The 23,586-nt window shown below is 40.4% G+C and overlaps 2 protein-coding genes across 5 annotated transcripts in view; one reads left to right on the top strand and one right to left on the bottom strand.

Moving 5' to 3' along the window:
• Positions 1-460: 460 nt before the first annotated feature.
• Positions 461-23,586, bottom strand: part of LOC103697957 (probable metal-nicotianamine transporter YSL12) — a 36,694-nt gene continuing 13,568 nt past the window's right edge. The window contains exons 2-6 of the mRNA XM_039126908.1: positions 2,980-3,143; positions 2,706-2,803; positions 2,475-2,609; positions 2,087-2,276; positions 461-1,939 (exon numbers count right to left, since the gene is read on the bottom strand). Coding sequence (XP_038982836.1) covers positions 860-1,939; positions 2,087-2,276; positions 2,475-2,609; positions 2,706-2,803; positions 2,980-3,143 — 1,667 coding nt within the window. The 3' untranslated portion in view covers positions 461-859. The remainder of the gene's footprint in view (positions 1,940-2,086; positions 2,277-2,474; positions 2,610-2,705; positions 2,804-2,979; positions 3,144-23,586) is intronic.
• LOC103697959 (anamorsin homolog) lies at positions 20,605-22,394 on the top strand. 4 transcript variants are annotated; one of them, XM_026801439.2, is made up of 6 exons: positions 20,605-20,649; positions 20,865-21,015; positions 21,317-21,486; positions 21,584-21,694; positions 21,791-21,958; positions 22,093-22,394. In XM_026801439.2, exons 1-6 carry the CDS (start codon positions 20,647-20,649, stop codon positions 22,216-22,218), a joined length of 729 nt encoding a protein of 242 aa, XP_026657240.1. In that variant the 5' UTR covers positions 20,605-20,646; the 3' UTR covers positions 22,219-22,394. The 4 variants fall into 4 exon arrangements, with proteins under 4 accessions (XP_026657240.1, XP_038982839.1, XP_038982837.1 ...); XM_039126911.1 differs by having other exon boundaries at positions 21,791-21,992; XM_039126909.1 differs by having other exon boundaries at positions 21,791-21,992; positions 22,088-22,394.

Here is a 23,586-nt window from a genome sequence, read left to right as displayed (position 1 = left end):
ATGGCAGGAAACAGCTCACGCAAGTTCTGTACACGTATTTCAGACCAATTTTTCCAAGAAATGGGAAAGTTGAAAACTTCTAGTCCTCAAGTGGAACATGCATCGCGGTGGGTGGACTTGTGGCTTAATTGGAAAAGAGTCCAGGAATTAATGGGTGAAAACGACCTCTCAGGCTTAGGTTTGAGGTGTGGTGCTCTTTGGATTGCAAGTCTCGTTTTTGGCCTAAAAGAACCCTAATGGACTTCAGGTGCTGAGAATAAAAGGCCTGATCAAAGAAATGAGGTTGCAGAAAGAGAGTGGATATGGTAGAATTTGGGTACCTTGGAAGAATATTGTGTGAAAGAAATGTTCAAAATTCATGCTTAAGGTAAGAGTGTCAAACATCAAGGACTGCAGATAAATCTGAAAGGAAGAGATTCTTGCAAGCCGGATTTTGCACCCACTGATTGCAGCCGCACTGTCAAACAATCCCATTAAGTTTGGTCATTAATAATTGGCATCGGTACCGGATGCACGACATTTTATCATTTCTGCAAACAGCCCTCTCTCATAAAACTTCAGCTTTATTTACATACATATGGTAATGTCTGCACTTTGCCAACCCATTTACAATTGATATACCAAGACATGAGAACTTCTAGCTTGGTGTAGTCCCCCTAGAAGTCATGCATTATAAGAAATACCAGGTGACTTAAACAGCAGCTGCAGAATGCTTGCCCCCACCTTAGGTGCTTCAGTGTTTGTTGATAAGCAGCTTACCTAGTTGATCCCTGAATATATTCCTTATTTTTGGTTTCTGGTCTGCCCCAAGATGAAGAAACTACGATAACTTGGCAATGAAATGATCCACTTTGTCAATCTATTCCCTTGACAGGAACTTCATGCATATCGGCGGCTTCACGTTAGCCAGAGCTAGCAGAGATTCAGGTAAAGTCCACATCCCATGACCACATATCAAACCAGAGGCCGCTGCAGGACCAAATGCATCTGCCTGGGTCTTGTTAATCTTTTCCCACACAAACAATATCAAGCTCCCTACACACATATCAATGGCAAAGTATGACCCAATATAGAGAGGTATCGCCATTGCCATAGGGAGAGGTATGAACCTCGCCACCTTCTGCGGGGACAAATCTCTAATCAAGTTAATGAGAACAGCAGCAGCACAGAATATGCAGCAGAGAGTGAGGCAGTGCTTTGGTAGTGATGAGAAGCCATCGACACCAAGTATTGCTATGTTCCGGAAAATAAGGGCATTGGGAGCTGGATATTCACTATTAGGCAAGCCAAGTTCATTGAAAGCCTTGTAGAAAAGCCAGAAAACACATGGAGCAATCACACAACCCATTGCGGTGCCAATTATTTGGCTAACAAACATGGACCTCGGCGAGGCTAATGTCAGGTATCCCGTCTTGAAGTCCTGCATGAGATCTGAAGCTGTGGCCACAATGCTCATCATTACACCACAAGCTGCAAGGCCTGCTAGCACACCACCATGAGAGGCACCTGCCCAAGCTCCAATAAGAAATATGGCAAGCTTCCCGTAGGCGGTGGCAAGAGACCAATCAGTGAGGCCAAAACCATAGGCATTGCCGAAGGCTAATACAGGTGCAAAGATGTAAGAAACCAACACATAGTACCATTTCAGTTGAGGGAAGATGTGGGGAAGGGTGGCAATGGAGATGGAGGCAACAACAACATAGCCCCCATATGCGACTGATTTTGGAATTTGATCTTTAAGAAATATTTCAATTCGGCGTTGGTCATCAAAGGATATGATGGTAGTTGTGGTGATAGGATGACCATTATCCGAGACAGGAAGCGTGCTTGTGGAACCTTGGCTACGCATTATGGAAATGATGGAGGACATTGTTCGAGATAGGACCTTAAGGAAGTTGTAGAGACCATCTCCAAGAATCATGGCAATGGCTATGAAGACCTGTAGAAGACAACATGAATGTAATAACAAGGTTGAGTGTAATAATCACAACTTGGTTAGATTTACTTAAACAAGTTCTGGGAGTGGTAGTTTTAGTTGAAACACGAGCAAGAACAACAGAAGAAAGAAAAAAGAGGGGATAATCACCCTATAGCCCTGCAAGCTCTGAAGACTGCTTGATGGGATATCTGCAGGGTACCAACTGCCCTTCATATTACCTATGAGAGGCCACATGATTCCCCATGAAAGGATGCCTCCGAGTAGAAGAGATATGTTCACAATGTATGGGCAGATCATTCCAACTCCAACATACATTGCGGAGAAATCAAAGAAAAACCTGTGGCAATATTAATGTCTTATCAGCAACATGTAGATTATCAAGATACAAGAATGATGATTTTAACAACTAAATCACTTAAAGCTAAGTTCTTTCTTTTATATAATGAGAAGATATATACAAATATCTTACATATTAAATTAAGGCCCCTTTGCTGGAAGAAATGAATGAAATGAAATTAAAGTTGAAGCATGTTACTTGTTTTCATAAGCTTTAAGACCAAGTGTAGGGAAGGCTGCAAATCCACAATCGTCACCAGCAGTGTAGAACCACTGGAAGAATCCCCAAAGGAAACTGAAGACAAAGAACTTGCCCAACGCCCTTACCTGTTTCCTGAAATATACAACAGATTCATGTAACACAAGGGGAAAAAATTAAAAATGCAAATGGTGCAGACGTAGTTGATTCATAGGATCTTTTAGGAGTTACTTTGCTTTCTTTGCACCCTCAGGAGTGTGGAAGCCATTAATAAGAAAAGCAGTTGCAGTACCACTTGGGTAGATCAGCTTGTAGTCAATGATCATGATCTGAAACATATTTTTGATTAGAAAAATTAACCAAATCACCATCCAAGAGAAGCTTATGTGAAATAAAGACACGAAAGCTCAAAGTTTTAATTGCAATCAGTTGATGGATTGAATGCATGGACAGTTTTCCATCGAGACACTTGAAACACTAGATATATATGTTGGGGAAGAATTACCTTTCTTAGAGGCACAAGGGAGAAGAGTCCAAGAAAACTAACGGCAAAGAGAAATCCAATCATCCATCCTAATTTTGGATCTTTGATGTTCTGCTCATTGTTCGCTTCTGATGCTTGATTGGCAATTCTTCCGCTCATACCAAAAAGGTAATTTCCAAAGCCACCTGTTCATAAGGATAGAATTGTATAATTGACACCCAAATTACAAGAACAAACAGTACTACAGACTAATCTACCGATGAAAATCAAGCATCCCAAAATTTTGTTTCTAGAAGAAAAATCTAATACCTTGTTATGTCACATTATTTTTCTTGGAAAAATGCAATCAAGAAATAATGATGTCACAAATTTCTTTTTCCTCTTTGTGTAATTAAATGGGATATCACTCACCAAGTAACAATAATCTCTACAATGTACTCAAGCAATTAACAAGCAAAAATAATAAAGCAATCCACACACAAGAGGCAACATAATTTTTAATATGAAAAATCCTTCGATATGAAGAAAAAAATCATGGGGCCTAGTCTAGCCAAAAACTTTCTCTATTTAGAATAAAGAGATTACAATAGATCATCTCTAGTTCAATTAAAGTCTATACAAACATCAACAAGATTTAATTTTGGCTTATACAACAAGAACATTCATCACCAATAAGGCAGATTTTAACAATAAACAGCAAAATAGATGATAGATGTCATCAAATATTGATGCTTAAAATAATCAATAGAGAAAGTTTTTCAAAGATCCAAACCATTCAATCTATAGCTCTCAATGCCGTAACAATATACTGAAATTTCAGCCAAATCTGGATAAAATCAACCATCCAACCATCCGACAAAGCAACACCTTTTCTTTCTCTTCCTCTTCTCTGTTTTATTTTTTTTGTTTTTCATTTTTTGTAAAGCCCTAGACTCCCCGATTTCTTTACGATTACCTCACCCAGGTCGGCGGTTTTCTTCTTATCTTATTTTTTTTTAAATTCAAATGAGGTGGGTCCCACATGAGGATGGACCACACCAACAAACCTCCCCCTCCTAACTCATGTGGGGGGTTCCACTAAGCCTGCTTTCTCTCTACAAGCAATAATTTTTTCAATAGGCAAGATTTTAGGCATCATATCTGACCTATTATCATCAGTATGGATTTTTTCAAGACACCGTAACTTCATCTCCAAAGCATCCCGAACCCAATGATATCTTATATCAATGTACTTGAATCTCGAGTAAAATGTTGGATAGCTGGAGAGATGGATGGCACTTTGACTGTCAGAATAAAGTATATTTTCTCTTGTTCTTGGCCCAACTCTTATAGAAAATTTTTTATCCATAAAAGTTCTTTACAAACTTCTGTAACTACAATATACTCAGTCTCCGTAGTTGACAAAGTAACACATTATTATAACTTAGATTGCCATGACACTGCTCCTCCTGAAAAGTTATCAAGTACCATGATGTAGATTTTCTAGAATCTATATCACCAGCCATATCTGCATCTGTGTATCCATCCAACGTAGATTTACCATTACCAAAACTTAAATAGACTCTAGAAGTGCCTCTAAGATACCTGAGAATTAATTTAACAGTTGTCCAATGTTTTTTGCCAAGATTAGAAAGAAACCAACTTACAGCACCAACTGCATGAGTAATATCTGACCTTGTGCAAACCATGACATACATCAAACTGCCAACTGCGGATGCATAAGGAATCTTCTTCATTTCTTCTTTATCTTTTTAACTTGTAAGGCACCGCTTGAAACTTAACTTGAAGTGACCTGCAAGTGGAGAGCAAACTGGTTTGGATTTACTTATATTGAACCTTTCTAACACTTTCTCGATATATCTCTTTTGAGATAACCAAATCTTTCCATTCTTCTTGTCTGGAGTAATTCTCATGCCAAGGATTTGTTTAGTCGGCCATAAGTCCTTCATGACAAAGAACTTGCTTAACTCTCTTTTCAAGCTTTCAATCTTCTTAGCATTGTGGCCAACAATCAACATGTCATCTACATAAAGCAATAGAATAATAAAAATTTTATTAGAGAATCTCTTCATAAACACACAATGATCAGAAGCAGTTTTACTGTACCCTTGGTCCATCATAAATGAATCAAATTTTTATACTATTGTCGCAGTGCCTGCTTGAGCCCATACAGACTCTTCTTTAATCTGCATAGGAGATCCTCTTTTCCTTTAACTATGAACCCTTATGGCTCCTCCATGAAATTTTTCTTCTCTTAGCCACCATGAAGACATCTTGACCACAGGTGAAAATTTTTTCAAAGTCAATATCCTTTTTTGACCAAAACCTTTCACAACCAATCGTGCCTTGTACCTTGGCTGTGAGCTCTTCTCTTCGGTCTTCAACCTGAACACCCACTTATTCTTGAGTGATCTCTTACTTTTAGGAAGTTCCATCAACTTAAATATGCGGTTCTCATGCAAGAATTTTATCTCCTCCTGCATAGTTTTTAACCACTCTCTCCTTTGTTCATGATTTATAGCCTCTTGGCAGCATTCTGGTTCTTTTCTATTAGTGATCATCACATACTCACAAGGAGAATATCTCTAGAAAGGTTGGTGCTTTCTAGTAGATCTTCTCAACTGAGGCTTAACTGGTAGTTTGGAGGGTCTTGCTCAATATGCTCATCCGGCGCATCATTGTCAGGTGCGGGCTCATCAACTGTGTTATCATTTTTCTGTACATCTTTTTTATTGTCATCATTCATCATGGTTGGAGGCATTGGACCAAATCAACATAATTTCCAATGACAGACTTCGGACTCTCAACCTTTCCAAAATTTTTAATAGTCTAGTTTTCTAGAAACACAACATCTCTGCTTCTGATAACTTTCTTATCAACTGGATCCCATAATCTATAACCAAACTCTTCATGTGCATAACCTAGGAAGATACAATGTTTAGACTTGCCATCAAGCTTGGATCTCTCGGCTTTAGGAATGTGAATAATTGCCCTATAGCCAAACACTCTCAAGTGATCATATAACACATCTTTTTTCAATCCACACTCTTTCTAGTACATCACCTTTAACAGGAACTCAAGGAGAAAGGTTGATCAAATCCACTACAGTTCTCATTGCTTCACTCCAAAAAGATTTAGGCAATTTAGCATGAGAGAGCATACTCTAATTTTTTTTACAAATAGTACAGTTTATTCTCTCAGCAACTCCATTATGTTGAAAAATTTTAGGAACGATTTTTTCAAGCCTGATGCTATGATCTCAACAATATTTTTCAAATAGACGTCTGTATTTACCGCCATTATCTACTCGAATACATTGCAGTTGTCTTCTCATTTCTCTTTCAATACTAGCATGAAAATACTTGAATACATCGAGGACCTGGTCTTTAAATTTTAAAGCAAAGGCCCATACTTTTTTAGAATAATCATCAATAAAAGTAACAAAATATAAAGCACCACCAAGAGTTCTAGCGTCTATAGTGTAAACATCAATGAGAATTAAATCTAAAATACGTCGCCGGAGTAGAGATGAACGATCCCTTTCAAAGCAGGTAAAGCCCTTCTTCATAATTTATTTTTGTAGATCTAGTTTAGAAATTAAGTCGAATAAAAAAAATGGAAGGAAGAGGGTGGCGGGCGCCGGCTGCGGTGGCCGCGAACTGCGTCGGCCGCAAGCCGCGGCGGCCGCAAGGGGCGGCCGGTGCCGTGACCGGCCGGGGAGCGCCGCCGGCTGCGGCTCGGGCTCTCCCCGAGCCAGATCTCCCGTCCGCGGGAGAAGAAAGAAAAAAAAACAAAAAAACAAAACTTACCGGTGGTCGATCCGCAACCGCGGGCGCCGGCCTCGGCCGCAGGTCGCAGGCCATGGGTTGCCGGCCGTGGGACGCCGACGCGGCCGCAGGCCGCCGATGCGCCCCGAGCACGACCACGGGCATGGCCGCGGGTGCGGCCGTGGGCGCCGCAGGCCGGCCGCCGGGCACCATTGGCCGCTGCCCGTTCCTCCCAAGCCTCCCGAGCTCACCCTCCTTCCCCCACGGGAGAAGAAATGAGAAGAAAGGGGGAAGGAGAAGTCGGGAGAAGAGAAGAGGAAGAGAAGGAAAAGAAAGAAGAAAGAATGGGAGAAGAAGGTTCGGAAATGAAGAAGGAAGAAAAAAAAAAGAGAAGAAAAGAAGAAAAAGAAAAGAAAAAGAAAAGAAAAGAAAAAAAAAGAAAAAAGAGAGAGACCCTTAACGGGTCCGACCTAACGGGTCGGATCCGAGTTCGGGTGCGAACCTGTTAGGCCCAAATAAAAGAAAAGAAAAAAAAAAGGTTTAGCCAAATTTGACTAAACCCGAGCCCAATCAGATTGGGCTAAGCCTGGACAAATCCAAACTATAAATTGGATTAAATCCGAACCAAATTAAGCCCAATTGAGTTGGATCCGAACCCAATTAAGCAGAGTTAGCCTCAACAGACCCAATTGAATATGAATCAAGCCCAATTCAAACCCAGTTCAACTAAATTAAGGCCAAATTGGCCCGAAAGGGACTAGACCCAATCAGAAACCGGGCCCAATTCTTTAATTAAAGATCCAATTGACCTATGTGAACCCTATCTGGTTCTAAATCGAGCCCAAGGGCTCTAAATTAGGTAAATTGGACTTGAGATCCAAGCAAGTAAATTCATGTTATGATAAATTAGAAAATTATGAAATAAATAGAGAATAATGTGACCCCTATGTGATTTATTTAGGTGATCAAGGATTTGTCACCCGGACGTAAGAAATTGGAAAACAAATTGTTGTAAGTAACCTTGGCACTGATCTTAAAGTTTTCAAATTACTGTTTATTTATAATTATGAAAATATATTCGTTATGATACATTTTTTTAAAAGTAGGATCAAGTATATGATTGCATGTGATTCATGAATTTGATTAAAGAGCATCCTCCATGAATATTTGATGGTGTATATGGGGGGGATTTATGAAATGCAGCTCTATATTGTTTGCCAGCTAAATAATGAGTACAAGTCTTTAGGAGCATATCTTTTATAGAAAAAAGTTTTTTTTTGGTCAGATTGTTAAGTCCCTTCTCACTCAGGTGTCCAAGCCGCATATGCCATAATTCAATAAAGGAGTCTTTCCTCTTGCATAATTTTGCTTGCATCATGCAAAGTGTGCTTGATTTCCTTCCTCTTGCTACCACTAGAGAACCTTTGGTAAGTTTTCATTTTCTCTCACCGTAGTGGTTGTGGTAACCTTCATCATCAAGTACTCTAGTAGAGATCAAGTGGAGGCGGATATCTGGAATATGTATCATATTTTTCAGCAATAGTTGACACTCAATGCTGGTTTCCAAGCAAACGTCTTTCGTGCTCACAATCTTAGTTACTCCATCATTTTTCATCCTCGCACAGCCAAAATCCTACTACTGTAGGATGTGAAGAAGTTCCGTCGATGAATAACATAAAAAAAGATATCTGAGTCAACAACCCAGGTACAATCCTGGCATGTAAGATTTACGCAAGCATCATCACAAATAATACCGACATCACCATTAGATGCAAGTGATGTTGTACCTTTTTTTTCCTTCTTTTCTTCACCTCTTCCTCTTGATTGCTCTTTTTTAAATTTTTTGCACTCACTTTTCATATGCCCTAGCTTACCACAATAAAAATATTTGATCTCTTTTCTGAATTTGGACATTTTTCTTGACTTATCATGATTGTTAGAATTTTGCAAGATTCTAGTTTCACTTCTCGTCCACCTTTTTGTAACCAATGCCTTTGACTGTGTAGTCATACCATGTTCTCTTCTTCTGGTCTCCTCATTAAGCATGTTATCATCAATGTTACTATACTACTAGAACTTGAGTTACTAAGTGATACAACTAGAGTTTTTCAACTATTAGCCAAGAAGCTAAGCAACAACAATGCTTGCAACTCATCATCTAACATCGTTTTCATAGTATTTAGCTGATTTACCACATTCTAAAATCTAGTCAAATGCTCGACCACTGAACTTCACTCCTTATATTTCACATTCACAAGCTTTCTAATCAAGAAAGCAGCCTTCTCTCCTTAAGTTGTTCAAAAGCAGTCTTACAAAATTTTAAAATAGCATATGGCAACTCAAATGTCCAAACTAATCTAGCTAAAATGCTAATAACTAAAGGAATCATCGAAAATCTAACGCATTCCCCAATCTTGTGCGATCAAGCCTCTAGATCTGAAAAATAGAGAAAATAAGATAATGAGCTACACTAGCCCAGTAAGCAACAAAATACCCCATAGTGGGGTTGGAGCATATCACATGATAAATCAAAATACAAAATAATGACTAGGAATTAAATCACAAATAAGCATATTTTTGTTAAAATTTATTAAGTATTTTCATAAAAACTCTAATACTAAAATCTCAACATAAATCGGCTAAGGCCACGCAACCTAGTGGCGTGGGTTGCACAAGGTGTCAAATCCACTATTTTTATCCACCGATGGCAGTTGGTGTTGCACAAAGTGCCAAATCCACTATATTTATCCACCGATGGCAGCCGATGTTGCACAAAAGTGCCAAATCCACTATATTTATCCACCGATGGCAGCCGATGTCCAAATCTACTATTCTAATTACCGATGGCGCGGTGTCGAAACCGGTTCATCACAGATACAAGTCGACAGGGCCAACAAATAATCCCCATTGGCGGAGCCAGAACAAATCATAGCCATGCTGAGGATATATACATATAAAAATAGATTTCATAAATTTTCTAGTCATATTTTACGGATTTCAAAGCATATAACAAAATTTTGAAATGAAATTTAACATGCTTGACCCATTTCACTAAGTACAAAACATATTTCAAAATTAAATCATCTAATAATTACTTTGCCAAATACTTTGAAAAATATACTTTGAAGTATTAAGTTACTTACCTCTTCTCGCTTAACTCCTACTTTAGGAACGCGGATCAGGTTCACCTATTTAAATTTAATTAATTTCTTTGTTAATTTCAGAGCTAAGCAAAACCAAAAATAATACTATTGGACACGGTCCGACAGGGCCCAGAGTTGGCCCATAATGAGCATGGCCCGATAGGGCACACATCGGACACGGCCCAATGGGCCCGCATAGACCCGACCCAATAAGGCCCCCAAAGTTGGCCTCTAAATGGATCATTTATGCAATAAAATTTATTGCAGGGACTAATACCTAATTACAGAGTATTGTTCCATGATAAAACTTGAGTAAAGGGACCAAACAAATATTTGAGGACCTTTATGTAATAAACCTTTCTTATAGGGATCAAACATAAATTACAGAAGATCCTTTTTGTAAAATAATATATTGTCAAGGGCTTAACTGCAAAATTCTATTTTATTGGCCAAACGACTTCTGATTTCGAGTTTCGAGTTTTGGGTCTGAATTGGGCCTAGATTGGGCCCACAAAAAGGATACAACCAATCTGGGCCCAACACGATTGAATTGGGCCCAAGTTGTGCCCATAGTGAACTGGGCCCAAGCTTGGCCCACGATGGGCCTTCTTCCCCAAACTCTCATGGGCAGGGGAAGAAGGGAGCCGGGAGGAGGGAAGGGCCAGCTGGGTGACCGACCTAGGCGGCCTGGGGCCGTCGCCCCGGTCGACGGCCAGCCGGCCGCAGTGGCGATTGGTGGCCGTCGCGGCGACGGGGGCAGATAACAACCGGGCATGGTCTCGGTTTGGGGCCAAAACAAAGGGAGGATTCAAGCTATTTGGCATGAAATAAAGGGCAAAAAGAGGGCTTACCGGTGATTGACGGAGGCGGCGGAGTGGCCGGTGCTTCCGATGGCGAAACAAATCTCAGAATAGGGCTCGAAAGAAACAGAGAGGGAGAAGGAAAAGAGAGCTTGTCGAATCTCAAGGCGGTGGCCAGAGGTAAGGAAGGAGGAGGATGAAAGGAAGGAGGAGGAGAAGAAGGCTCAGTTGGTGATCTCAGGAGGAGGAAATGGGGGTTTTTTATCACCCCATTATAATGGCTCTCCACCGGAGAAATCGCGGTGGTCGAGCGAAATCCACGGCCGCGGATTGGCTGGAGGGGGTGCCGCGGGATGCCCGCGGCGCCTTCGCCCCAGTTGCCCCCAGAGGAGCCGGAGAAGATCGCGATAACGATCCTCTGTTCCGACTCCTTCCAAAATAGGAATGGGGCTGAAGTCGGCTGGGGCTACCGACTTCAGCCTCGTATCTCACATTCTCTCTCTCTTAAGAATATTTCGTTCTCGAAATTCAACATACCTTAGCTTGCAAAAAGTTCTGGTGTCTACTATTGTGGCAATATACGCCATACTCTCCTTTCTGAGTAGCCGCTTAGTTTGCATAGCAAAGACAACTCAAGGAGAAGTAGAAGCACCACTACCCATGAAGCTGAATTCAGTGTCCCCTAAGATTTGGAAGTTTACCTCCTTTTTTTTATGGTGGTTAATGGTAGCAAAATGTGACGCTAACCAGTCCATTTCAAGAATTATGTCAAAGTTATGCATATCTATAACTATCAAATCAGCAGGCAAGTCTCTACCTACAATCTGAACTGGACAAGTCTTGCAGACCTGATTACCAATTATCCCACTTCCGGCAGGGGTGCTAACATGCAAATCATACTCTAACGGCACACAAGGTAGGTCATGTTTTCGCACAAATGTCGATGACACAGGGAATGTGTAGCACCAAAATCAAATAATAGATGAGCAGAAGCAGAAGCAATCGGTAGTATACTTGACACCACAGTGTTGGATGCCTGAGCATCTTGCTGAGTCAGTGCGTAAATACGACCCTATGTGTGCGGTCTTCCCCCTGTCTGCTGCTTAGGAGAAGAAGGCTGAGCTGACTGAACCGAAGCAGGAGAAGCTTGTACTTGTTGGGTCCCTGTAGCTTGGGGCCTCTGAACTGATTGTGATACTTGCCGATTGCGAGGGCACTCTGCTATCTTATGACCCTATTGGCCACATCTGAAATAGGCGCCAGATAACCGTCTACAGAGTTCTGTCTTATGAGCACCTCCACTTGCTTCACATTTAGACTCATCTTGTTGAATAGTCTCTCCATAAGATCCCTGCTTTTCTGATTGCCAAGATCTATTACGAGATTTCACTGTCATGCTAGAATTTTGTCCACTATGAGTATCATCTCTGCTCCTCTTTTTTTGTATTCTATCTTTTGTATCTTGTGTTTTCTTCCAGACAATTCCTATATTCTTGGCCCTGTCTACCAAGTCATCATAGTTTGTTGAGTGCACTGCGGCCAAACCCCGATGTAAGTGAGGCTTCAATCCTTCTTCAAATCTCCTCATCTGGGATTCTGCATCCATGACGAGGGTGGGAACAAACCGAAATAGCCTGTCAAACTCTGCCTCATACTCATCCACGCTCATAGTTTCTTGAGATAGATTTAGAAATTCCATCTCTAGCTCCCTAAGGCGACTTGAAGGGAAATACTTGGAGTAGAATGTTGTACGAAACCTCTGCCAGGTAGTTGGCTCATGCTCATGTGCCAATGTGCGCTCCACAGACATCCACCAATGATGAGCTTGGTCCTGGAGCATATAGATGGCAAATCTGACCTTCTCTTCATCAGTGTACTCCATTGCCCTGAAGACTTTCTCCATTTCATCGATCCAAGCTTTAGCCTCCTGAGGACTAGTGGTGCCTTTAAAAGTCGAAGGAGCCATTTTCTTGAATTCCGCTACACTCCTTCTTTGCTCAGGAGGAGCAACATCCCGCTGGACTGGTTGCTGAGGTTGTTGCCTCTGTTGGCATACTAACCCAACAACCTCCTCAATCAGTTCGAGCACCCGAGTTTGATTCCTGACAACAATTTCTGGAGTTATTGTTGGTTGACCAACCCCTCTTTCTGGGTGACTTCCAGAGGCCTCATTCTGGGGCCTCGAGCTTTGAGATGCTTCGGCCACTTGGTTAGTGGGGACTGTACCCTGAGAGCCCCCAACCATCTAATTCAGACTACGGACACGGCGAGGCAGTATTCTGATTCAATAAAATAGACAATGTCAAACAGAATAATACGAAATAATTAGCAAAACAAAGTAATATTATCCCCCTGTCTAGTTTCTACCCATCTCTCGACCTTTCCAACGAATTCTAGGATCCTAAAACTTAGGCTCAAATGTAAATATTTTAATTATGATCCCTAGCGATCTTAACCTAGCTCTGATATCACCAAATCTGTCACACCCCAAGCCTGGAGCGCGGCAGACGCTGCACGCCCGTACGGCGGGCCGCACAGGCGTGCAAGGCACCGGAACATATCGAAGCAATTACAAATGCTTAAAATTGGCATAAATAATTAAGTTGTTCAAAAGCAGTCTTACAAAATTTCAAAATAGCACATGGCAACATAATTCAAATGTCCAAGCTAATCTAGCTAAAATGCTAATAACTGAAGGAATCATCAAAAATCTAAAGCACTCCCCAATCTTGTGTGATCAAACCTCTGGATCTGAAAAACAGAGAAAATAAGATAATGAACTACACTACCCTAGTGAGCAACAAAATACCCTAGAGTGGGGTCGGAGCATATCAAATGATAAATCAAAACACAAAATAATGACTGGGAATTAAATCACAAATAAGCATATTTTCTTTTAAAATTTATTAAGTATTTTCATAAAAACTCTGATACTAAAATCTCAACATAAATCGGCTAAGGCCACGTAACCCAGTGACGTGGGTTGCACAAGGTGCCAAATCCACTACTTTTATTTACTGATGGTAGCCGGTGTTGCACAAAAGTGCCAAATCCACTATATTTATCCACCGATGGCAGCCGGTGTTGCACAAAAGTGCCAAATCCACTATATTTACCCACCAATGGCAACCGGTGTCCAAATCCACTATTCTAATCACTGGTGGCGCGGTGTCGAAACCGGTTCCTCACAGATATAAATCGACAGGGCCAACGGATAATCTCCATTGGCGGGGTCAAAATAGATCATAGCCATGCTGAGGATATATACATATAAAAATAGATTTCATAAATTGTCCAGTCATATTTTACAAATTTCAAAGCATATAACCAAATTTTCAAATGAAATTTAACATGCCTGACTCATTTCACTAAGTACAAAACATATTTCAAAATTAAATCATCTAATAATTACTTTGCCAAACACTTTGGAAAATAAACTTTGAAGTATTAAGTTACTTATCTCTTCTCGCTTAACTCTTACTTTAGGGAGGCAGATCAGGTTCACCTGTTTAAATTTAATTAATTCCTTTGTTAATTTCAGAGCTAAGCAAAATCAAAATAATACTATTGGACATGGCCTGATAGGGCCCAGAGTTGGCCCATAATGGGCATGGCCCGATAGGGCACACATCGGATACGGCCCAATGGGCCCGTATAGACCCGACCCACAAAAAGCTTGGCCAACTAAAATTCATTTATGCAATAAAATTCATTGCAGGGACTAATACCTAATTATAGAGTACTGTTCTATGATAAAACTTGAGTAAAGGAACAAAACAAATATATTTGAGGACCTTTATGTAATAAACCTTTCTTATAGGGATCAAACATAAATTACAGAGGACCCTTTTTGTGAAATAATATATTGTCAAGGGCTTAACTGCAAAATTTCATTTTATTGGCCAAACGAGTTCAAATTTCGGGTTTCAGGTTTTGGATCTGAACTGGGCCCAAGTTGAGCCCACAAAAAGGGTACAACCTATCTGGGCCCAACACGATTGAATTGGGCCCAAGTTGGGCCCACAGTGAACTGGGCCCAAGCTTGGCCCAGTTCAGCCCACGATGGGCAATCAATCTTCGCAGAAATTCTCGTGTCATGTGGCTAAAAGAGGGCTTTCAAATAAACCATTTTGCATGCTTCCACTAAAGAACGAAAGAGGAAAAATACTCTTCGTGGGATCTTCAACCAAGCTTGGCCCAGTTCGGCCCACGATGGGCCTTCTTCCCCAAACTCCTATGGGTAGGGGAAGAAGGGAGCCGGGAGGAGGGAAGGGCCGGCTAGATGACCGACCTAGGCGGCCAGGGGCCGTCGCCCGGTCGACGACCAGTCGGCCGCAGTGGCGATCGACGGCCGTCGCGGCGACGGAGGTAGATAACAACTGAGCATGGTCTCGGTTTGGGGCCAAAACAAAGGGAGGATTCAAGCTATTTGGCATGAAATAGAGGGCAAAAAGAGGGCTTACCGGCGATCGACGGAGGCGGCGGAGTGGCCGATGCTTCCGACGGCGAAACAAATCTCAGAATAGGGCTCAAAAGAAACAGAGAGGGAGAAGGAAAAGAGCGCTTGTTGAATCTCAAGGCAGTGGCCGGAGGTAAGGAAGGAGGAGGATGAAAGGAAGGAGGAGAAGAAGAAGGCTCGGTTGGTGATCTCAAGAGGAGGAAATGGGGGTTTTTATTACCCCATTGTAACGGCTCTCCACCGCAGGAATCGTGTCAGTCGAGCGAAATCCACGGCCATGGATTGGCCGCGGATTGGCTGGAGGGGGTGCCGCAGGATGCCTGCAGTGCCTTCGCCCCCATTGCCCCCGGAGGAGCCGGAGAGGATCGCAATCACGATCCTCTGTTCCGACTCCTTCCAAAATAGGAATGGGGCTGAAGTCGGCTGGGGCTACCGACTTCAGCCTCGTATCTCACAATTAGTCTCCATAGCAACATGATGAAAAATACTATCATTTATCCACTACCTGATTAAACCAACCGTCTTCCTACTCATTTTCTCCTTGCTGAGCTTTGTTATTTGGTTTGGCACTATCTCGTTCAATAGGATCATGCAAATCTTTGCAAAATAGTAAATCTTCCATTCGGAGCTTCCAAATTGAATAATTGAAACATGTGAGTTTAACCATGCTGCCACCAGAATGCTCTTCCATTTAATCGACATAAGAAAAATTCAGTCACTAGCAACCTGCTCTGATATCACTTTGTTGGAAAAAAACAATCAAGAAATAATGATGTCGCAAACTTCTTTATCCTCTTTGTGTAATTAAATGGGATATCACTTACCAGGCAACAATAATCTCTACAATCTACTCAAGCAATTAACAAGCAAAAATAATCAAGCAATCCACACATAAGAGGCAACATAATTTTTAACGTAGAAAATCCTTCGATGTGAAGAAAAAAACTACGAGACTTAGTTCAGCCAAAAACTTTCACTATTTAGAATAATAGGATTACAATAGATCCTCTTTAGTTCAATTAGAGGCTGCACAAATATTAACAAAATTTAATTTTGGCTTCCACAATTAGAACATTCATCACCAATATGGCAGATTTTAACAATAAATAGTAAAATAGAGGATGAATCTCATCAAGTGTTGATGCTTGAAATAATTAATAGAGAAGATTTTTCAAAGATCCAAACCGTTCAATTAAAACCAAGTTGAATTGGCCAAAGCTTTCTCAGCTAACTAACAAGACTAATGGACCCGGGCAAAAGCAAGTTTTTCCTTTCATAGTAACCTCTTCATTAATTTTCTTTTAAAAATTCTATAAATGATTTTATGTCTTTAATATTGATTTCTATAAATAGATATGGCATTCATATCTCTATGTGTCTATAAATATTTTGATTGTTATAAAGGTTTATTATTATCCTTTAGAAATTTGAATGGAGAGGGTTCCAAGATAATCGAGAAGTACATAAACATAGTGCATCAGAACATTCCCAAATGATTTGAAGTTCCGCTAGTTTGTGAGAAGGTATGGATTCGAGTCCTAATGGATTGAATGGCATTAAGTGGTTTGCATATGTAGAGTCAGTCATAGATGGAGCTATGACCATCCTGGAATTGTTGTGGATCACTTTGACCATTCCAGGTAAGTCCGGTAGGATTTTGGAGCAAGATCCGTGATATCTAGCACTCAATTGCAAACCGCATCCTCCAGAGATAATTTTCTCATACAACATTTGTTTTCAGCATACTAGGTGCCAAAATGGAGCTCTCACAACTACAATGAGATTATATCTACCCCTAAGGGTTTTGTTGCATGTAGTGAACATGAGCCTACAATGAAAGTATATCACCGTCACTGCTATCTGTGTTTTCTTTTACTATATTTGCAGACTTAGAGGACCCCTCAGATCCGTCATCATTTTTACCCTTCTTTTTCTCAGGACAATTCTGCTTTATGTGACCTTGTTTTCTACACTTGTAGCATGTTATGCCTTTCTTTTTTTTGGATTTGGACCGAGATTTACTGCGATTTGATCCATTCCTTATGTTGTTTCTTCCACACTCCTGGTTACCCTTCGCCACTAAGCCTTCTTCCTGAGAACTCTCATCACTAGCTTTCTTCCTATGATGAAAACCTAACAAAGCTCCAATGACGTCTTCTAACTCTAAGGTCTTCTTTTCCCATGTCAGAGTTGTAACCAAATTTTCGTACGTAGGAGAAGCGGGTAAAGAATGCAATAACATCAACGTTTTTGTTTTTGTCTTCGAACTTCACATCAACTCACTACAGATCACCGATAATCTGATTGAACACATTGATATGTTGGCTTAAATCAGCACCCTCTGCCATCTTAAGACCGTACAGTTTCTGCTTAAGATAGAGCTTGTTCGTCAACGACTTGGACATGTACCGACTCTCCAATTTTGACCAAATTGCCACCAACGATTTCTCGTCCATGACATGATACATCACATCATTAGCTTTTCAAAGTCGTATATTTGAAACAGCCTTAGCCAACAATTCCTTCCACTCTGCATCACCCATGTCATCTGGTTTCTTTCCATACGGGGCCTTCACCATACCCTGCGATACTAATAGATCTTTTACCCTCCTCTGCCATAGCTTGAAATTCCTAGTTCCATCGAACTTTATCACATCGAACTTCGCAGAAGACATCCTTGTCATCTTATCTTTTTGCAAAATAAAATAGAGAAAAATAGGATGTGATGAAAAATAAAAATACCATAAACGCCCCTCTTCTTAGGTCAGAACGCACACTAGCGATGGCAGAACTCCTCTCCTCACAATGAGAGGACCGGTGGGCGGAGCGCTAGCGATGGCCTCTTCCTCCACTGGATCCCGCCACGGATGGCGGCGGTGGCGCGGGACGACGGGAAGTTCTTCCTCTCCTAGCTTGCGGTCAGTCGATGATGGGGGTTTGGGCTTGGAAGACAATGCCCAAAGAAAAACCTCTATGAGGAGCAACATCACCCACGGCTGGCTTGGGGATTTCGTCTTGGGATGAGGACGCCTTGGGAGAAACAACCCACCACGTGAATCAAAGAAAAACAAATCCTCCTCTCCTTCACGTGAAGCAAACCTCCCACGGAACAGACCCTTTCTCCTGGTTCTTCACGGCCTTCGAGAGAGAACCCAGCAGGACAACGCCCTCTGATCTCCCCCACGTGGAGAAACGGCATAGCAACCGATTTGTAGCCTTGCAGTTCTGATACCAGTTGTGCACAAAATACAGGATCCAAACGGAAGATAGCACAATGCACAGAATTAAGAGAGGGAGAGAAAAAGAAGGAGAACACAAGAATTTACTTGGTTTGGCAATATGCCTACGTCCACGAGAGCGAAACAACTGTAACTTTCATTATCTCTCAAATAACAAGGATTACAAGATATTTATAGTTAAACCATAGCCCCAGAGTCCCAACTTCTATTAGCATCCCTTCTAGAATAAAATACTACATATTTATCCCAAAGATAAACATATTCCGTCGCTTCGCTCCACTCTATTAGAATATCAGTGTTCCACTCAAATAAGAATACCACTAGCCACTTATACTAACAGAAACAATTTTGCCTATACAATATATAAATACCTCTTTTTTAATTCTTAGAACCCAGGAATCGCGTAAAAAATATTAGGCCAAGAGCACACAAACCTTTGAAGTGAATTAATTGCAGGGTGGCATGGCACAAATCAATTTTTTGAAAATTTACCATAAAATTGCCGAAATTTCCTGCACCTTATACGATTCACAATCCTGACAAAGGCTGAAATATGAATCATAGGAAATCTCAAATGAAAAAAAGAAACCGTGCAAGCTATTCAACAATTTTCATTAATTCACTATAGGTAATATTGTGCTATGTTTCTAAGGGTGGAGACAGCGGAGGAGTGGGCTTTATGATCAGGGATCATAACTCCAGACTCGTCGTAGTCAGAGGTTGGCGTATATTCGATGCGTCGGTCATTGAAGCAGAGCCGAGAGCTGGATGCGAACAACATTTATTTTGAAAGAGATTCGACTACAGTGATCGAGTGAGTTCAAGGCCAGAATAGCTATGACGAGGAGCAATCGTTGCTCCAAGGCATACACAGACTCTCGAGAGGGTGCGGCTCCTTTTAGACCACTTATGTTTATCGGAAGGCGAACAGTATTGCTGATTGGGTCGGCTCCTATACTGCACATCATTCGCGAAGGATCTTCTGATTTTTTTCTCTTCGTCAACTTTTTTTTTCTAATTTTATTGACTGTACTCATCTTCGATCAATGTAAATCCCTGTTGTATGAAAAAAAAATTGTGCATAATTTTTCAGTGAAATCTTTGCATCGCTTTATTTTTTGAACAATAATTAATCTTCACATTGCCTAGCATTGCTATCTCCGGATACAACTGTGGCTGTACGATCTTCAAAACATTTTATCAAGAACATGGTTTCTTCCAGAGTCACGGGTTCACATGCAGCACGTAGCCTTCGGTGTGCACGCCAAGAACTGGAGGAGTTGCACGTGTCACAGCGTAGAGGCAGCAAAGGTAATCTCGTCGTGCTCAAGATTAGTTATCCAGTCATTGCTCTTCCATGTGAAAGTTGGTGATGGAGAAACTCCCACCTAGATTTTACCGCTTAGCCATCTTTATTTCCTTGAAAGAAAAAAAGAAAAAGAAAAAGAAAGAGGACTATTTATTCCGAGATCAAATATTTAGAAATGTATTAGCCAAAGAGAGAAAAAAAATATAGTCAATAAAAAATAATAAAATAGCTTATATGTAGGTGGAGGTTCACTAAAGCCTTTAAACTCGTTTGGTTCACCAAAAAAAAAAAGAAAAAAAATATAGTCAATAAAAATAATAAAATAGCTTATATGTAGGTGGAGAATATATTTTTAGAAATAATTTTTTATCTTTTATGAAAAATAAAAATTTATTGAGAACATAAAAAATCTATTTTTTATGAGCTGGAAATCAAGATAAAATTTTTCTTTCCGAAGAATAATCTTAATCCTAATGGTTTACATTTTTTTTCTCCTTATAGTCTGTTTATTAAGGATATAAAAAATATTTTATCCAATTTTTTAAAAAAATATAAGTTATTTTGGAAAGTATGATTTTTATTTTTTTCTGATCAAATATGCCACAATTATTTTTTAAATATATTAATATCTAGATATTATTTTTAAAATTATATTTTATTATTATAATTTTTTTTTCCCGTGAATGAAAGGTGTACTCTTGTCAGGAGGCTAGAAGCTTGCTTGCAGCTTCCTACACGCTTGGGTCGGTTTAAGTTGGTAGATCGCTGTCATACTCGCCGTCTCCACGTAAAAGCCACCAAGCCGTCTAATAACTCACCTGACACGTGCCGCCTTCCCTTCGCTCCACACGTGCTCGCTCCTTTTAGCGAGACCCACGAGTCCTCCTCCTTTGAGGAGATTATATATTTATTTTTGTTTCAGTCCAACGAAAGGACTTGAGAAAGCTAACGAGACGTTTTCATAAAAAAAGATGGTAAGCCATCTCCTCTTCGTTTATCTTCTTCTCCCACAAGTGGTTGTAGCTAGCGGTGGATTTCTTCATGAATGAACCATGAAGATCTTTTTTTTTCTTAAAAAAAATGAATTTTTGGGAACCATTCTCAACACCTAATTTTTCTCAATTTGATGGTCCTCATTCTTGGATATCAATGGCGTTCGGCGTGATTCTGTTGGTGACTTGAGTCGCAGGACATGGTGGCGATGAAGAGGCGAGTGCTTGTGGCCACGGATAATGTTGTCATTCCGGTCAGTGTTGTTTTCTCAGCAGTTGAGCGCATAGGAGTCCATGTCTCTGCCGAAGATGATGTGCTCGTTGCCACTCGAGCTACTCCAACAATAAGTATACCCCCTCATCCTTTCAACTTCAAGTTTAATGCAACGTATTTGATCACATATGATAAGATTACTGCTGGAATAGGGACTTGGAAGCATGTTAGGAGAAAAGAAATTTTCTAGAATTTAGTAGTTTTGAAGGTATTTTATTAAATCGAAGGGAGCCTTTGGATGTTCCAACCCCACTTTTTTTTTTTTTTTTTTGAACTGCTCCAGATATCGAGTTTCCTGAGGTACTCTCAAAAAAAAAAAAAAAAAAAAAAAAAAAAAAAAAAACGTTGGTTGATATATATTGATTGGTGTGACAGGAGGGAAGTTACCAATTGAGCCGGCTTCAATGGATGGAGCCATATCTCTCATGAAAACGCCCGAACTGGTTGGGGAGCAATGGATCGAGGAGATTGCAAGAGTGCTGAAGCCTGAGGGGAAAATCCTGATACAGACTTCTTTATCGTGTCTTCAGCTCACAGATGATAAGGTGAGTTGCTGATGCTGCATCAGAGAATTGCCATCTCTTGTTCATGTTATTATGATGTCTCCAAGAAAACTTAGAAGATGCGATTTTTTTTTGGCAGCCGAGCTTTGGGTTGGAGCGCAAGTTACTCATGGCAGGATTTCTTGAAGTACAAACTGTACAAATAAAAGCTATGTTGCCGATTGAAGCAGATGGTGATCAATTGTTAACCGTGAGTTTGGATTTTTTTTTTCTTTTATTCTCCTTCCTCCACATCATATCATCTGCACCCTCGGAACAGCTAGCTTTCTACTCTGGCTTCCTGCAGATTAAGGGCAAGAAGGCTTCTTGGAAGATTGGGTCGTCATTCTCCCTTAAGAAAGCGACAAATACTGCTCCCAAGATTCAGATTGACGACAGTCTTCTGACTGAGGAGGACTTGAAGAAACCACAGCTACCGCCTGGGCTGATGCATATGATCAAGAGTTTTGCTTCGGTGCGTTTTCCTTGGGCATCACGAAGAAAAAAAAGTACTGAAACATTACTCTGTATACGATCGATGTTTTCTGTTGCGGTGCAATTGAATTCTTTCTATAGGAAATATCTTATGGTTTATCAATTCTAGTGCAGTTGGAGATTGTGAAGTTGGAAGCAAGAGGAAGGCCTGAAAGAAGAACTGCATGCACTTGTGGTCGGCCGGGGAAGAGCAAAGGGTGGCAGCTTGTTATCATTTTTGCAACTTGCCGTGTCTTTTGATAACCAAGTTTGTTTGATACAACTTTGGATGGTTATTTATCTTACTGTGTAAACATCCATCGTGGTCTTGGAGATGCATTTAGATGTAGTTCGTGCCCATTCAGAGGTCTTCCCCCATGTAAACTTGGGGAGAAGGTGGCACAACTGAACTTTAATCTTGCGTATCTTCCCATTAATTCACGCGTATAGTGACGGAGATTTCCGTCACTATATCGTGTTTCCGGTTACTAATACGGAATTTGTGACCGGAGCTCCCGTCACGAAATTAGTTACAAAAACACACGTCACTAAATTCTCAATGACGGCGGCGATTTCCGTCACTAAACTCCGTGACAGAACCGCCGTCACTAAGCCGTTACAAATCCAAAATTAAATATTTAAGAAATTACGTATTTTCCGTCACTAACCAGTCATTGAGTTAGTGACGAAGATAACTTGGTCACAGATTTTGTCACAGAATTCGGTCACAAATTTGGTCACTGATTTGTCACAACCTTTAGTGATAGATTTAGTCATCACAGACATGGTCACAAATTTTGTCACTAAATTTGTCACTAATTTCGTTACTGACTTACGGAGCAAAATCAATTTTTAGAAACCAAAATTCTGTCACTAAGTTTATATTAGCTCGTCACAATACTTGGCAAACAATTCAGTAACCAAATTTGGTCATTGGTCACATTCCAATAATCTGGTACATTTGGTACATTGATTGGCTCATAATAAAAGAAAAATACAAGCTAGAGCCTCATCCAGTCATATGCATAAACAAAACAATGGAAGTGTTCTGCTGAAAGCTTTTCATTCAGCATCTCTCTTTCCAGAATACAAGAGACATATATAAATGTCGTCAGTATATGATTCCAATGGACTCACATAAATGACTTCAACTCTGTCAACCGGGAAGGAGTCGGAATAAGAACTTGTACTCATTCAGATAGAAAGCCAGCAGTATGCTTTGACCCTTTGCTTTTGCATTGCCCCTTGTTGTTTCCTTTAACCTATTTCATTCCATTCATCAGAGGGGCAAAAAAAAAACAGAGAGAGAGAGAGAGAGCATTGCCCCTTTTTGTTTCCCTTAACCTGTTTCCTTTAGCAAAGTATATCCCATCTGAAGTTAAAAAGAAAGCATTACAATTCAGTTCATAGTTACTTACAGAAATATAAAAACATGAGCAAAAGTTAAGAGTGACATTAGATGAGGGCATACCTGAGAAGCTGAAATTATTAACCGAAGTTACAATAACCAATGATAACATCCATAGTCAAAGCAAAACTAAAAAAAGTTCCAAACTATAACAACATCCATATTTAAACCAAAACCAAAAGGGAGTATCTCATGATCATGATTCATCTCACTATGAATTG

Source organism: Phoenix dactylifera, chromosome 5 (genome assembly GCF_009389715.1).
Source record: "Phoenix dactylifera cultivar Barhee BC4 chromosome 5, palm_55x_up_171113_PBpolish2nd_filt_p, whole genome shotgun sequence".
NCBI classification, from domain to species: Eukaryota; Viridiplantae; Streptophyta; class Magnoliopsida; order Arecales; family Arecaceae; genus Phoenix; species Phoenix dactylifera.
The sequence above is the reverse complement of the archived record's forward strand: the minus strand, read 5'-3'. Positions and strand labels throughout refer to the sequence as shown.

Excerpts from the sequence above, each read along its gene's own strand:
- LOC103697959 (XM_039126909.1), top strand. Across the intron at positions 21,016-21,316 it reads TCGAGCTACTCCAACAATAA|GAGGGAAGTTACCAATTGAG; the intron begins GTATACCCCCTC and ends TTGGTGTGACAG. Across the intron at positions 21,487-21,583 it reads TTCAGCTCACAGATGATAAG|CCGAGCTTTGGGTTGGAGCG; the intron begins GTGAGTTGCTGA and ends TTTTTTTGGCAG.